The sequence below is a fragment of the Panulirus ornatus genome, chromosome 47 (assembly GCF_036320965.1).
Source record: "Panulirus ornatus isolate Po-2019 chromosome 47, ASM3632096v1, whole genome shotgun sequence".
Lineage (NCBI taxonomy): Eukaryota > Metazoa > Arthropoda > Malacostraca > Decapoda > Palinuridae > Panulirus > Panulirus ornatus.
In genome coordinates, this window is record NC_092270.1 from 19943165 (window position 1) to 19956647 (window position 13483).

At 38.3% G+C, this 13483-nt stretch overlaps 1 protein-coding gene across 3 annotated transcripts in view; it reads left to right on the top strand.

Annotated features, from left to right (window-relative positions):
• LOC139763646 (uncharacterized) overlaps positions 1 to 13483 on the top strand; it is a 46340-nt gene that overhangs the window by 4466 nt on the left and 28391 nt on the right. For all 3 annotated transcript variants that reach the window (XM_071689910.1, XM_071689909.1, XM_071689911.1), the window contains exons 3-4: positions 2577 to 2712; positions 11229 to 11443. In XM_071689910.1, the coding sequence (XP_071546011.1) occupies positions 2577 to 2712; positions 11229 to 11443 (351 nt within the window). The remainder of the gene's footprint in view (positions 1 to 2576; positions 2713 to 11228; positions 11444 to 13483) is intronic.

The window sequence follows — 13483 nt, forward strand, 5'->3', positions numbered from 1 at the left end:
TATAAAGACCTGAATCACTTTTTCACCTCTAGATGAAGCTATGTGAGCAGTAAAGGAAACACTTGCTCGTAGAGGGTCATACACCATTTACCCCTTGAATACAGTGTATTCACAAAAGTTTTACATTCTTTAACCAAGATGATATCTATTAGGTTAGCAAATGTTCATTCATAGAGACCTTATATCCTTCCAATAACCCACCCAGACTTATGACATCACTGGTATGTAGATGCAGGTGATGTTTTCAGATTATCAGTCCACATCAATCACTTGTTTACAGTGCTGTTATGTGGTACTGATGACTTTTGCTTTAGAATTTTATTACTTACGGTGTTTTCATCATGTAACTGCTACTGGGCATCTAAGACATTAAGTCGATGTACTTTTTTCATTTGATAACTGTTCGTGAATAAGTGCAAATTCTTTTTGGTTCTAGTGACCTGTTGGCTAAATTTCCTCCAGTGGAAGGTTTCCAAGGAAGGTAAAAGTAAAGGTTATCTTTCTTACATTAGTGTTCCAGTGTAAAGCCCCACCAACAAAAGGTGTTCTTAATCCAAGTAGAGATGTATGTCTTAGTAAGAGGGGTTTCAAGGACCCATGGTAATCTTTAATGAAGTTCAAAAGGACTCTAAGAGACTCAGCTGGGCATAAGGCAAAAATTTCCAAGAGTGGATGAAAAAAGGCTATTTGTAAATGTAATAATTTCATTCTTTGATTAAAAAACTAGAGGTTTGGTTTATTTCAACCTACAAGAGATTGTCCCTAAAGACAAGATTTTATGTTGGGACAGCTTGTAATTCACTCTGTTTCCATAGCCCAAGGCCATAAGGACAATAAAAAAGAAGGCATTGAGGAGCTATACTGTCAGAAAAATTATATGAATGTAAAAGGCCTTGGACTTAACAAAAGCCCACTTGGGCTGTTGAGAGAGGTAGCTAGTCTCTTCGAAAGAAAGAATGAAGAAGTTTATCTCAGATAGGGCTTGTTAGAAATGCTTTAACCTAGAGATATGGTTTCTTGAATGGTACTTTTAAGAGGCATTAGTGTTATTAAGCTTATTCTAGGCTTGAGGATAACTCTAAATGTTAGGGAAAAGTAATTTCTAAGATGATACATTTTCCAAGGAAAACAAATGTTTTCAGTCTGATTGGTACTAATTTGAGTAAAAGGGCTATTGATATGTAAAACTTCATGTGATTGATGTTCTTCAAACATCTGCCTGTACAATAGAAGTTTAGGAAAATCCATACATGCACAATCCAGTTCCTTAGAGGTTAGAAGTTTAAAGAAAAGGCCTTGGAACAAGTCGGGCAGAGAATTTTTCCACTTGAAGAAAGGCAGGGTTTTGCAAGAACCATGTTCCCCAAGCATTGGGCAGCCATCAAAAATGAAATTAGCTGCACCCAACTTCACATTTTTTCTCAGTATAGGAGTCACCATGGTGTTCTGATTTTTAACTGAGGCTGATCTATAATGTGCTCATTTTTTCTTGTTCCCTGCCTTAGTGAGGAAGTGCCAGGAACAGTAAAAGGAGAGGCCTCATTTGCTCTCATCCATTCTCTACCTGTCTTGTGACATTTCAAAAACCACCAAAAATTGAACACATAATGATCAAAATGCATTTTTATTGTATATCTATTTTTGTTGTCAGGATGCTGTAGTAAATTTATTGTTCTTGTACAGTATTGTAATGCTTTTACCTACCTTTCCTTATGAAAATGTTCAATACTTACCATTGATTAGTTAATAATACAGCTTGTGATTTATTGTGAACACTTATAAAGATTTTTTGCAGATGGTATAAGTTTAACTTGTATTCACTTCACAAATGTTTTTCAGTTAAACTGAATTCAGTGAGAGGTATAGGTGCTTGTTCACGATTATCATTTATTTACTCAAGAGGTTGTCATGTATGGTAAGGCAGAGCATAACTTTTTGAGAGTTAACATAGTGGCCATCATTGTTATTTTATTCAGTGGCCCATGGTTAACTGTTACATTTTTGGTGTTTTAAAACTTTTAAGAGCTCTTTGGAGTACCCTTCTATTAATGCCATTTTACGGTACTGAAGGAGCAGGCATATGGAGTACTAATGGCTTTATGAATAGTATCAAAAACTACGAATGTTGTCAATTCTGACAGTCAGGTAGTAAGGTAGCAATAAGACGTGAGCTGCTGATTAGGAATTGATTCAAAACATTTTGATAGTTGTATACATGAGGAGGGCATATATATTCTCCTGAGGAAGACAAATGTCAAAACATTGATGATTAAATCCTGATATGCACCTCATGCCTTATTGATACCTTACTGCTTACCGTATCCTATAGAAATTTAGTGTTAGACAATATGTATATTTGTTTTTGCGTATGACTGAAAAGGAATGGTTTATTCCTTTATGATAATTGTTTGTTGTTCAGCAATATTCTATTATCATATCATATTTTCTGTATTGGCTTAGTTTTTAGTCATTTTTGTTCCAGTTGCCACAAGAGTTTTCCCATTTGTAATAGGAAACAAAGTAATAGTTTTGAATTATTTGTACTTTAAGTTTCTTATGTTTATTTCTCTTTCTAGACTTCAGGGTTGTTTCAAGCGTACAGTGGAGGCTGTAGCTACTAATCAGAGTGTGACAACGCCACAGGGTCGTGGAAGACTGTTTATCAGACATGCTCTAAAATCCAAGTGTCTTCATGTTCCAGTTGAAACTGTTGTAAGGCCATACATATTGTTCGTTTACATTTTCTTCCTTTGATAATGAACCAGAGGGTATCCTTACCTGTAACCTGACTAATAATAGCATAGACCCCATAACAAGGAAGTAAGTGGTCTCTTCTTTAAATGCACAGTACCATGTACTTGCCCCGTTACTAATTGAGTTGCTCAGAACATTCCAGTCTGACAATAATGTTTTTACTAACCATTAGTAAACTCTGGTCATCCAGACTGTAGCATTCCTTATTGTAGGTTACAAACTGGACAGTTTTTCTTTTAGGTATATATGTAGGTTTGAATTAGTATTTCTGTTGTGGGGAAGAAGGTTGTTGCTGCTGTCAGGAGTACAAAGTGCCTGGTGGTTTTATGTTTATAGATATTGATTTTTATCCCTGGGGATAGGTGAGGAAGAATATTTCCCACACATTCCCTGCATGTCATAGAAGGTGACTGAAACGGGTGGGAGTGAAGGCCTTAAATCCTCCCCTCCAGTTACTTTTCCAAAAGAAGGAACAAAGAAGATCTGGTGAGGATTTTTTCCTTTAAAGCTCAGTCCTCTGTTCTTGATGCTACCTTATTAATGCAAGAAAAAGTGAATATATATACAAGAAAAAAAAATTGCTTTGGTTTTTAGATCAGTCTGGAGCCATTATGTATGAACTTAGCAACCTTAAAATGAAAATGAATATTGACTAATCCTGGCAGAATCTACATGATCATACATCTTTTGTTTTTTATGATCACCAACCTGCAAGGCATTTTACATTCTTGATGGCAAACCAAATTCTGTTCTGTTGTTGGAATATTTATCCATAAGGTAAATAGGTCGTACTGAAAATCAATTTTTTTCCAAGTAACAATAGAATCTTCTCTTTAGGGTGAACATTTTGACTGTAGGCAATTGTTTGTGCCTTTAAAGAATAGAAAGTATCTCATGGCTTATTTTACTTTAGAATAAAGGAAGTTGGTTTCAGTGAGTTTTATCAAGATTATTGTGACTTCATCTTCATTTCTTGATAACTGAAATTTTAGAGGAAAGGCCTCAGAGTATTTTAGATGGATGTTATCAAGTTTTACTGTTTTGTGGATGACTCACTTTCAAAGTTTTTAATGGTCAGGGCTGAGCCTTTTCAGGATCCTTACCCTCTATAGGCCTTCTCTATGAATTTCTCCTGCAGTATAACTTATTTTTGAGCAAAACCCTTACCCTTCATCCCTATATTTCTTTTGTACTGCTGTAAGGGTTGTAGTATGTGAATTTGGGAACTAATGGTTGATGATATTACCATGATATTTGACATAATGGAGAAAAAGTAACAATAAGAAAAGCATGACATATTATTATGATGATGAATAATCCCTCAAAAGATTTGAAATAGATACCGTACATGTCTCTCACTATAATCTGTAAGGTAAAATCTTTACTAACATGGTTACTTACCATATGCTCAGTCTTCCTTGCACTCAGTGCATCATGGAAAAAGATATTGTGTGCAGCCAGAACACCCAATGTGCCAGTGCCCAAGTGGAACTCATCATATGCAGAAACCTGTCATATTTGTGGGCTCGGTTTCCTCTTTCTTGATTATGCCTCTCTCTCTTTCTCAAAAAAAAAGGGGGGGTGATAACAGGTAGTGATGAAATGAGGAGATGGAGTGAGTATTTTGAAGGTTTGTTGAATGTGTTTGATGATAGAGTGGCAAATGGAGGGTGTTTTGGTCAGGGAGAGTGGTTTGGTGAAGAGAGAAGAGGGGTGAAAGCCTTGCAGAAGATGAAATGCAGCAAGGCAGTGGGTTTGGATGATATTGCAGTTGAGTTTATTAAGAAAGGGTTTGACTGTGTTATTGAGTAGTTGGTAAGGATATTCAATGGATGTATGGATCATGATGAAGAGCCTGTTGATATATCAACAAATACATATGTACACATGTATATATTCATACTTGCTCTCCCTCATCCATTCCTGGTGCCACCCTGCCCCATAAAGAACAGCATTGCCACTCCCTGCATCAGCAAAGCAGCACCAGAAGCACTCCCCTTACTTCATTTGTTCTCACCTTTTGCCATTCTACTCTCAGTCTTTCTTAGTATTTCTTCACACAAAAGTCCTATCCAAGCTCACTTACTTTCACTACTTTCTTCTCCCCTACATTGTCTACTCTTTTTTTTTTTTAAAACTTTTACAAATCTTCTCCCCTACATTGTCTCCTCTTTTTTTTTAAAACCTTTACAAATCTCCACCTTCTCCATAACATAGTGATCAGATATCCTCCCAGCTGCCCCTCTCAGCTCATTTACAACCAAAAGTCTCTCTTTTACATGAATATCAATTAATACATAATCCAATAATGCCTGTGGACCATCTATCCTCCTCACATATGCATACTTGACTTTATCACTTTTTGTACCAGGTATTACCAATAACCAGTCTTTTTTCTGCATACAAGTCCACAAGCGCTTCACCATTTCCATTCACAACACAATAACCCAAGTGCATCAGTTATACCTTCACCTGCCACATTACTGACCTTTGCATTCAAATCACCCATCACTAATACCCTGTCTCATGCACCAAAACTGCTGACACACTCAGCTGCTCACAAAACACTTGCCTCTCAAGAACTTTCTTCTCATGGCCAGGTGCATAAACACCAATAATCATCCATCTCTCGGTATCCGCTTTCAGTTTTACTCCCATCAACCTAGAATATATATATTGAAAGAGATAGAAATGGTAAACATCCTCAGCTCTTGGCAGGTCATACACTGAATAAGTCAAGTATACATGCTATCAAGAAAAACACTTACAGATTGGTAGCACTGTTAATGATTAACCATGCAGTACATACATTTTTACCTGTTGCAGCAACCATTCCACCTACACATTAAGCTTTCCTGACACAATTTCAAGGCTAATTTTTGGGTAGGGGTGTGGTGGTAAGGAGTGTTGGACATGTATAGGCCTTGAGTGTTTGCGCAGAACAATCACTTTCAGCTCTTCATACATTGAAGTCTGAAGATGATTATGAAGTTTGAGTTCATGTTGCTGCCAAGGCACAAGATCCTCTATTTCTGTTGGTAAATATAGAACATCTGCATAAGTGTTACTGATGAATTATATTTGTAAATTATAGTCATAATTTGTATGGCAGTAGTTTGGGCATGTGGAAAGAATACAAGATGGGGAGAGTACAAGGACAGTATATGATGATACGATGAAAGGTGTTAGTATTAGAGGAAGGCCACCTGTGACATGGGGAAATAGAGAGGAAGAGTGGTGTAAGGAGAGAAATGGGGGAATAATGCATGGAATAGTGTATGCAAGGGAGGCAAATCAGGACAGGAATAAGTGGGGACTTTTTTTGCTGTTATTTCCCCCTTGATGTGAGTTCCTGGAGGGAATGGGCATCAGAGATATTGAAAGATTGTTTGATAGCAGTAGGTGGGCATCTACTACTGTGCAGGCACCAACCAGGGAGCTACTACCACATGGGTGTTGGTAAGAGTAGTAACATCAGTGCAGTGAGCCAGTACTGCATGGTTCTTTATTCTAAAACCAAAAGTTTTTCCTTATCCCTGGGGAAAGTGAGCAAGAAAACTACTCACATATCTCCTGTGTGTTATAAAAGGTTGTCACTTAGGACAGGAGTGGGAGGCTAGAAATCTAACTTCCTTGAATTTCACTTCATATAGGTGGGAGCAAAAGGAGTCAAATAAGGAGAGCTTCTCATAGGCTCAGGAAGGGGTGTATGAATGTTTGAGGATGTAACTAGGATGAGAAGAAGGGAGTAAAAATTATATATTTAGGGAGAAAGACTTATATGTCCTGGCTCTTGAATGAAACTAAGCTCAAGGGGAAGGGAGAAGAATAGAATTAGAATGTCCACGCAGTAAAACCTGAGGGTAGTTTGAGGACAAGAGCAAAAGAAGGATGGCATTTCTGTTGAAGTAGGAGTTGTGGTAATGAGTTAAAGTGTAAGGAAGTGGATGCCAGACTAATGTGGATGAGATTAACAGTAGAATACAAGATGGGCATGAATGTCAGTACTTATACACTGGTAGTGAGAGGAGTAAAGAAGAGAGGGAATAGATGAGTGAGTGCTTCAAAATTTTTGATGCAAAGGATGGAGTATTAGTGATGGGAAATTTGAATTCAAGAATGGGGGTATGGGTTACCTGATGTAAGTGAACACAGTGAATAGCTTCTCAAGTTTTTAGCTGGTAAAGTATTGGTGATTGGGAAAGCCCGTTCTAAAAAAAAGAAGTACATCCATCCCTTGCTTTATGCAGAGGTTAGGTTTTGTGAAAACCTCACACAAATTGAATTGGCATAGAGTGAACCAATAAACATATTGAGAAAATTAGGATGTTTGTTTGCATCAGCCTTGTTGTCAGAACTGGCAGTTTCTTCTGTTACCCTCACATTATGCAGCTTCTGATGCTGACTAAGCTTATCTAGCAATCCTTTACTTTCTTACAATGACTCTGGCTCAGCTGCATTGTCTTTTTTACATAAGCGCTCCAAAATTTTCAGAGCCTTAGACCTGAACTGAAGGTTACTAAGGCTACTTATTTTTCTCTTTGGCTCATTTTATCTGTATAGAGAGCATTTTCTCCATAAGTGGATCTCTAACCAATGTGGTTACCTTTGCAGACAGTGGAGTAGAATGGACCACAGCACTCTGAATTTCCATTTGCATTCTATTCTTGTGTTGTGAGTTGTAGATTCACCCAGGTTGTAAGCATGCCCAAACTCTGACACTCCCTCACCTGCAGCAGCTCACTGTAAGATTTTTAGCTTTGTTGCTGAGGTTTTGGGGTAAGAGAAAATGGTCCTGTATGTTTATTATCCCTGGGGATAGGGGAGAAAGAATACTTGGAGTTGAGGGCTGGAAATCCTCCCTTCCCATTTTAATTTTTCCAAAAGAAGAAATAGAGAAGGGGCCAAGTGAGGATATTCCCTCGAAGACTCAGTCCTCTGTTCTTAACGCTACCTCGCTAACATGGGAAATGGCGAATATGTATGAAAAAATGTTTAGATGCCATATGAACTAATACAAACACAGCTTGTTTCAAGAAAATCACATTTGCAGGTATAACTAAATCGCACTAGTAGTACAGATACATCCACAATGGTGGTAACTGCAAGATTGACCCACTGGCAGGAATGTGACGTGTTCTATCCAGTACCCATGCTTACTTCACCTGTCTGCCTTTACTGAAGATTTGGTGCACTTTCTACCACACACCTGCATAGTAGCAAATGTTGACCACATGAAATGAGTGACTGACAGAAGTGGGTTCCATGCATAATAGCAAAATCGCATATATTGATCCCACATAAAGCAAAGACTGGGTGTACTTATACAAGTACAGATGACCCATGAATTACAGTGGTTCAGCTTATGATTTTTCAACTTAATGATGGTGAGATATTCACCACTTTATTATGAAATAGGCTTTGTGTTAGATTATTTTGTCCAACTGTAGGGTAATGTAAGTGTTCTGAAAATGTTTAAGGTAGGCTAGGCTAAGCTATGATTTTAGGTAGGTTATAGGTACATATTAAATGTATTTTCAACTTACGATGGGTTTCCTCTGAACATAACCCCATTGTAAGTCGAAGAACATCTGTATATTTGGTTAAGGGGTGTTGTGGGTCTTTGGGCATTTTTGGATTGTATATTAATCAACATGTGTGCAAAGGAGAGACTGTTGGATGTGCATGTGCTGAAAGGAGCAGGTGATGGGATGTTTGATCACTACTTGGTATAGGTGTGTGTAAAAGTTCATAGTGGCTGTAGGAAAAGAGGAAATTTTATAGGTGACATGAGGGTGGTAAAAGTGAGTGATCGTTGAAAAGAGGCTTGTATGTGGGGCTGTTGAAGTGTTTTTGAAATGAGGAAGTTGAGAGTTGATTAAAAGAAAGCTTATGAAGTTTAGCAAGGGAAGAGGGAAAATGTTTAGTGTGAGTTTGAATGGGGAAAACCTGAAGGAAGTGGAGTGCAGTAAGATACATGGAAGTGGGCATAGCAGCAAATTGAACTATGGGAACTGATGTGAACCACAGGGTGAGTGATGGGCTAGGGATTCTCATTGCTTGTCGGTGTTGGCAAAGATGGGTATGTTTGTTGGTATTGTCGTGGATGGAAGTCTTGGGCACAAATTGCAAAAGAACAGAAAATGGTGGATGTGTTAGAAACTATATGCCTGATGACATTATTTGGTGTGTGTAGGATTGAGCATTTACAGAATGACAATGTACTGAAATAGTTTGGATATTAAAAAGGATGTGCAGAGACAATGACCAAGAGTATATATGTGTGTCAGAAGTGTAGGGAGCAAAGGTGAGGGAGGGACTAAGGTAATGGAGGAATTTAGTGAAAGAAGCTGTGAGTTATTTGGGCCTTAACATGCAGGAGGTTGAGAAGTGTGCATGGAATATAGAGAATGATAGTGATATGGTAAATATAGGAAAGGAGCTGTCAGTAGGCTGAACCAGATGATATGAAGTGGTTGGAGGAACCCCAGAATGGTCCTTGGGGCTTGGCTGTGGCTAGTAGGCTTTGGTTTCTGTACATTATACATGACTGCTGGTGAGTTGTTGCAAACCAATGAGACCGTTCTTTGTCTCTTCTTGGCATACCTCACTAAAGCAGGAAACGGTGAACAAGTATGGAAAAAAGATCATTGTATGAATGAAAACTCATACCATTAAGAACTTATGCTAGTAGAGGAACTTTGGTATCAGCTGGGAATGGTACCCTAATTTTATTATGGACACCTATGATCGTTTATATTAAACTCACTTATAATGGCCTCTTTCCAGTATTGTAATGTAACCCATGGTGTAAATCAGAGATATTTGTGTGCACAAAACTCTGTAATGAGAAATACTCTTCACGTGACCCACCAATACATAATACATGATTCTTTTTCCTTGTGTCATTCCTAGTGAAGAGGACTTGAAGTTGAAAGCTTGGGAAAAAGTTCTTTCATTTTACCTATGAGTTATGAAGGTTACTGAAAGAAGCTGGCTTCAAAAATGGCAAGCACCATTGAAGTGATGTCAAGACTTACCAGAGTGATCGCAAATGAATTGGCTAGCAAAAAGCTTAGTCAGAATTTCACATTTAGAACTGTAAGATGTTATGGTGATACTTGAATGGTACACTTAGTGTTACAACATGTCTTTTGGTTAATGATAGGTTTCTTGCTCCTTGTTTAAAGGCAAGAGCTTTACAATTGATTTGGAGGACTTGTGAGATCAACCAAGCAAGGATTTATGGTATGGTATACAAATTGATAGAATTCTGCTATTAAGGTCTTGGGAAGATTGAGCTGTGCAAAGGCCTCATTAAGGATGAAGTGATCAAGGTGATCATCCATAGAAGTCTGTCACTGTGTAGTTTTTTCACATGGTGCTGGACACTTCAGGTATAATTTTTGTCCCCTCCTGGTAAACTTGCATGATAGAGGGCAGATGAGGGGGCTTGTTTCAAGAGTGTTACATGAGGAGGGCAGGCGTGGAGGTAAGCTTAAGAAATTTGTGTGATTGTGGAAAGCAAGCAATGTATGTGAGCTTCCCACATACTGACTTCATTCATTTCCCACTATGCCTTTACCCATAAGGTTGGATCTCATCCCAGTGGTCAGTGGGTTGCAAAACTAAGTGGCAGAACAATTGTATTGTGAAGCCACGGCAACATGACATCGTAGGTGGGAAGGTAGGTTAATAGTTTAGTGAGAGATGTATTCAGTGCATTTTAAGTAAATTTTTTCTTGCAGTTCTCTGTAACATATCTTTTTCTTTCTTTTCTTTCAAACTATTCGCCATTTCCCGCATTAGCGAGGTAGCGTTAAGAACAGATGACTGGGCCTTTGAGGGACTACCCTCACCTGGCCCAATTCTCTGTTCCTTCTTTTGGAAAATTAAAAAAAAAATGAGAGGGGAGGATTTCCAGCCCCCCGCTCCCTCCCCTTTTAGTCGCCTTCTACGACACGCAGGGAATACGTGGGAAGTATTCTTGCTCCCCTATCCCCAGGGATAAAACATATTATTGTTATTATTATTATTGTTGTTGTTGTTGTTGTTGTTGTTGTTTTTGTGTGGGTGCAATTCACATAACTGTGACATTATTGGTTGCATTTTCACATACTTCACAGACTAAATTAGATCACTTTATGAGGAGATTTGTCTGATGGGGCAGCCAAGGAGTTACCTCAAAAACATGTTTTCTCTTATGCTCAGAGCTGATGTTTGGTTTTTATGTATCACCTAAAGTTTTGCAAAGGAGCTTTTGTACAGTGATGATGTCACTGTACAAAAGCCTAAAAACTGCCATACTGCATTCATCACTCTCCATAAGTTAGGGATGCTGTTGTATGGTTTCTGTTACAATGAAGTAGGATTTTGTCAAGCTGTGCAATGATTTTATAATCTTATTTGTTACACAAAAATGCCTGTGATTTTCCTGTCTCATAGTGTAATTGTCTCTCTTCATTCCTTTTAAGGTACGAATGAAATGTAATGATGGTGTTTATGAAGAAGACTCAATTATTGGCAATGAAATCTTGGGTGAGATCTTCTTGAGTCTTCTTTATCAGTGTTCACACATTGACTTTGACCCGAAGCTCGAGAATGCATCATTTCTGGATGAAACATGGCAGCTACCTATCTACCAAGAATATGAACTGGTTCCTTGCATGGATTTAGGGGTTTATCTTGGGTAAGGGTATTTAGTGTGTAAATATGTTTTATTGCTAGAGGAAAACCCTGGAAAGTTGAATGTAAGAATTCAGATAATGGAAAAAGTTTTAAGTATATTACTGTGTTGCAAAGTTGTTTGTAGATGAAGAGTTCACTGAACTCCAATGAATTTCAAAAACTATTTGATGATAGACATTTTTTGATACAGATCAGATGCTGTTTTAGAAGTACACATTTTATAATAAAGGCAATACACAAGACCAGAGTTGCAGGCAAATTACTAATTTATTATTTTTGTTGTTTTGGTTTACAGGATGTTGACAAACAAAAGAAGAAGTTTTAGATTCTTTTGAAGTCCAATTACCCATCCATGTTGAGATTTGTGTTAAGTCGGATGATTAGAATAGATAGATACCTAGACATTTTAAACAGTGCTGAATCAAAAATTTTTAGAAAAAAGTGGAGCAACTAGAAATTATTTGATTATACAAAACAGAATTGTGCAACTGGAGGGATTTCTGATCATTATCTTGTGGAGGCCAAGGTGAAGATTTATAGAGGTTTTCAGAAAAGAAGAGAATGTTGGGGTGAAAAGAGTGGTGAGAGTAAGTGAGCTTGGGAAGGAGACTTGTGTGAGGAAGTACCAAGAGAGACTGAGTACAGAATGGAAAAAGGTGAGAACAAAGGACGTAAGGGGAGTGGGGGAGGAATGGGCGTATTTAGGGAAGCAGTGATGGCTTGCGCAAAAGATGCTTGTGGCATAAGAAGCGTGGGAGGTGGGCAGATTAGACAGGGTAGTGAGTGGTGGGATGAAGAAGTAAGATTATTAGTGAGAGAGAAGAGAGAGACATTTGGACGATTTTTGCAGGGAAATAATGCAAATAACTTGGAGATGTATAAAAGAAAGAGGCAGGAGGTCAAGAGAAAGGTGCAAAAGGCGAAAAAGGGCAAATGAGAGTTGGGGTGAGAGAGTATCATTAAATTTTAGGGAGAATAAAAAGATGTTTTGGAAGGAGGTAAATAAAGTGTGTAAGACAAGGGAACAAATGGGAACATCAGTGAAGGTGGCTAATGGGGAGGTGATAACAAGTAATGGTGATGTGAGAAGGAGATGGAGTGAGTATTTTTAAGGTTTGTTGAATGTGTTTGATGATAGAGTGGCAGATATAGGGTGTTTTGGTTGAGGCGGTGTGCAAAGTGAGAGGGTTAGGGAAAATGATTTGGTAAACAGAGAAGAGGTAGTAAAAGCTTTGCGGAAGATGAAAGCCGGCAAGGCAGTCGGTTTGGATGGTATTACAGTGGAATTTATAAAAAAAGGGGGTGACTGTATTGTTGACTGGTTGGTAAGGTTATTTAATGTATGTATGATTCATAGTGAGGTGCCTGAGGATTGGCGGAATGCTTGCATAGTGCCATTGTACAAAGGCAAAGGGATAAAAGTGAGTGCTCAAATTACAGAGGTATAAGTTTGTTGAGTATTCCTGGTAAATTATATGGAAGGGTATTGATTGAGAGGGTGAAGGCATGTACAGAGCAACAGATTGGGGAAGAGCAGTGTGGTTTCTGAAGTGGTAGAGGATGTATGGATCAGGTATTTGCTTTGAAGAATGTATGTGAGAAATACTTAGAAAGCAAATGGATTTCTATGTAGCATTTATGGATCTGGAGAAGGCATATGATATATTTGATAGAGATGCTCTGTGGAAGGTATTAAGAATATATGGTGTGGGAGGCAAGTTGTTAGAAGCAGTGAAAAGTTTTTATTGCGGATGTAAGGCATGTGTACGTGTAGGAAAAGAGGAAAGTGATTGGTTCTCAGTGAATGTATGTTTGCGGCAGGGGTGTGTGATGTCCCCATGGTTGTTTAATTTGTTTATGGATGGGGTTGTTAGGGAGGTGAATGCAAGAGTTTTGGAAAGAGGGGCAAGTATGCAGCCTGTCGTGGGTGAGAGAGCTTGGGAAGTGAGTTAGTTGTTGTTCGCTGATGATACAGCGCTGGTGGCTGATTCATGTGAGAAACTGCAGAAGCTGGTGACTGAGTTTGGTAAAGTGTGTGAAA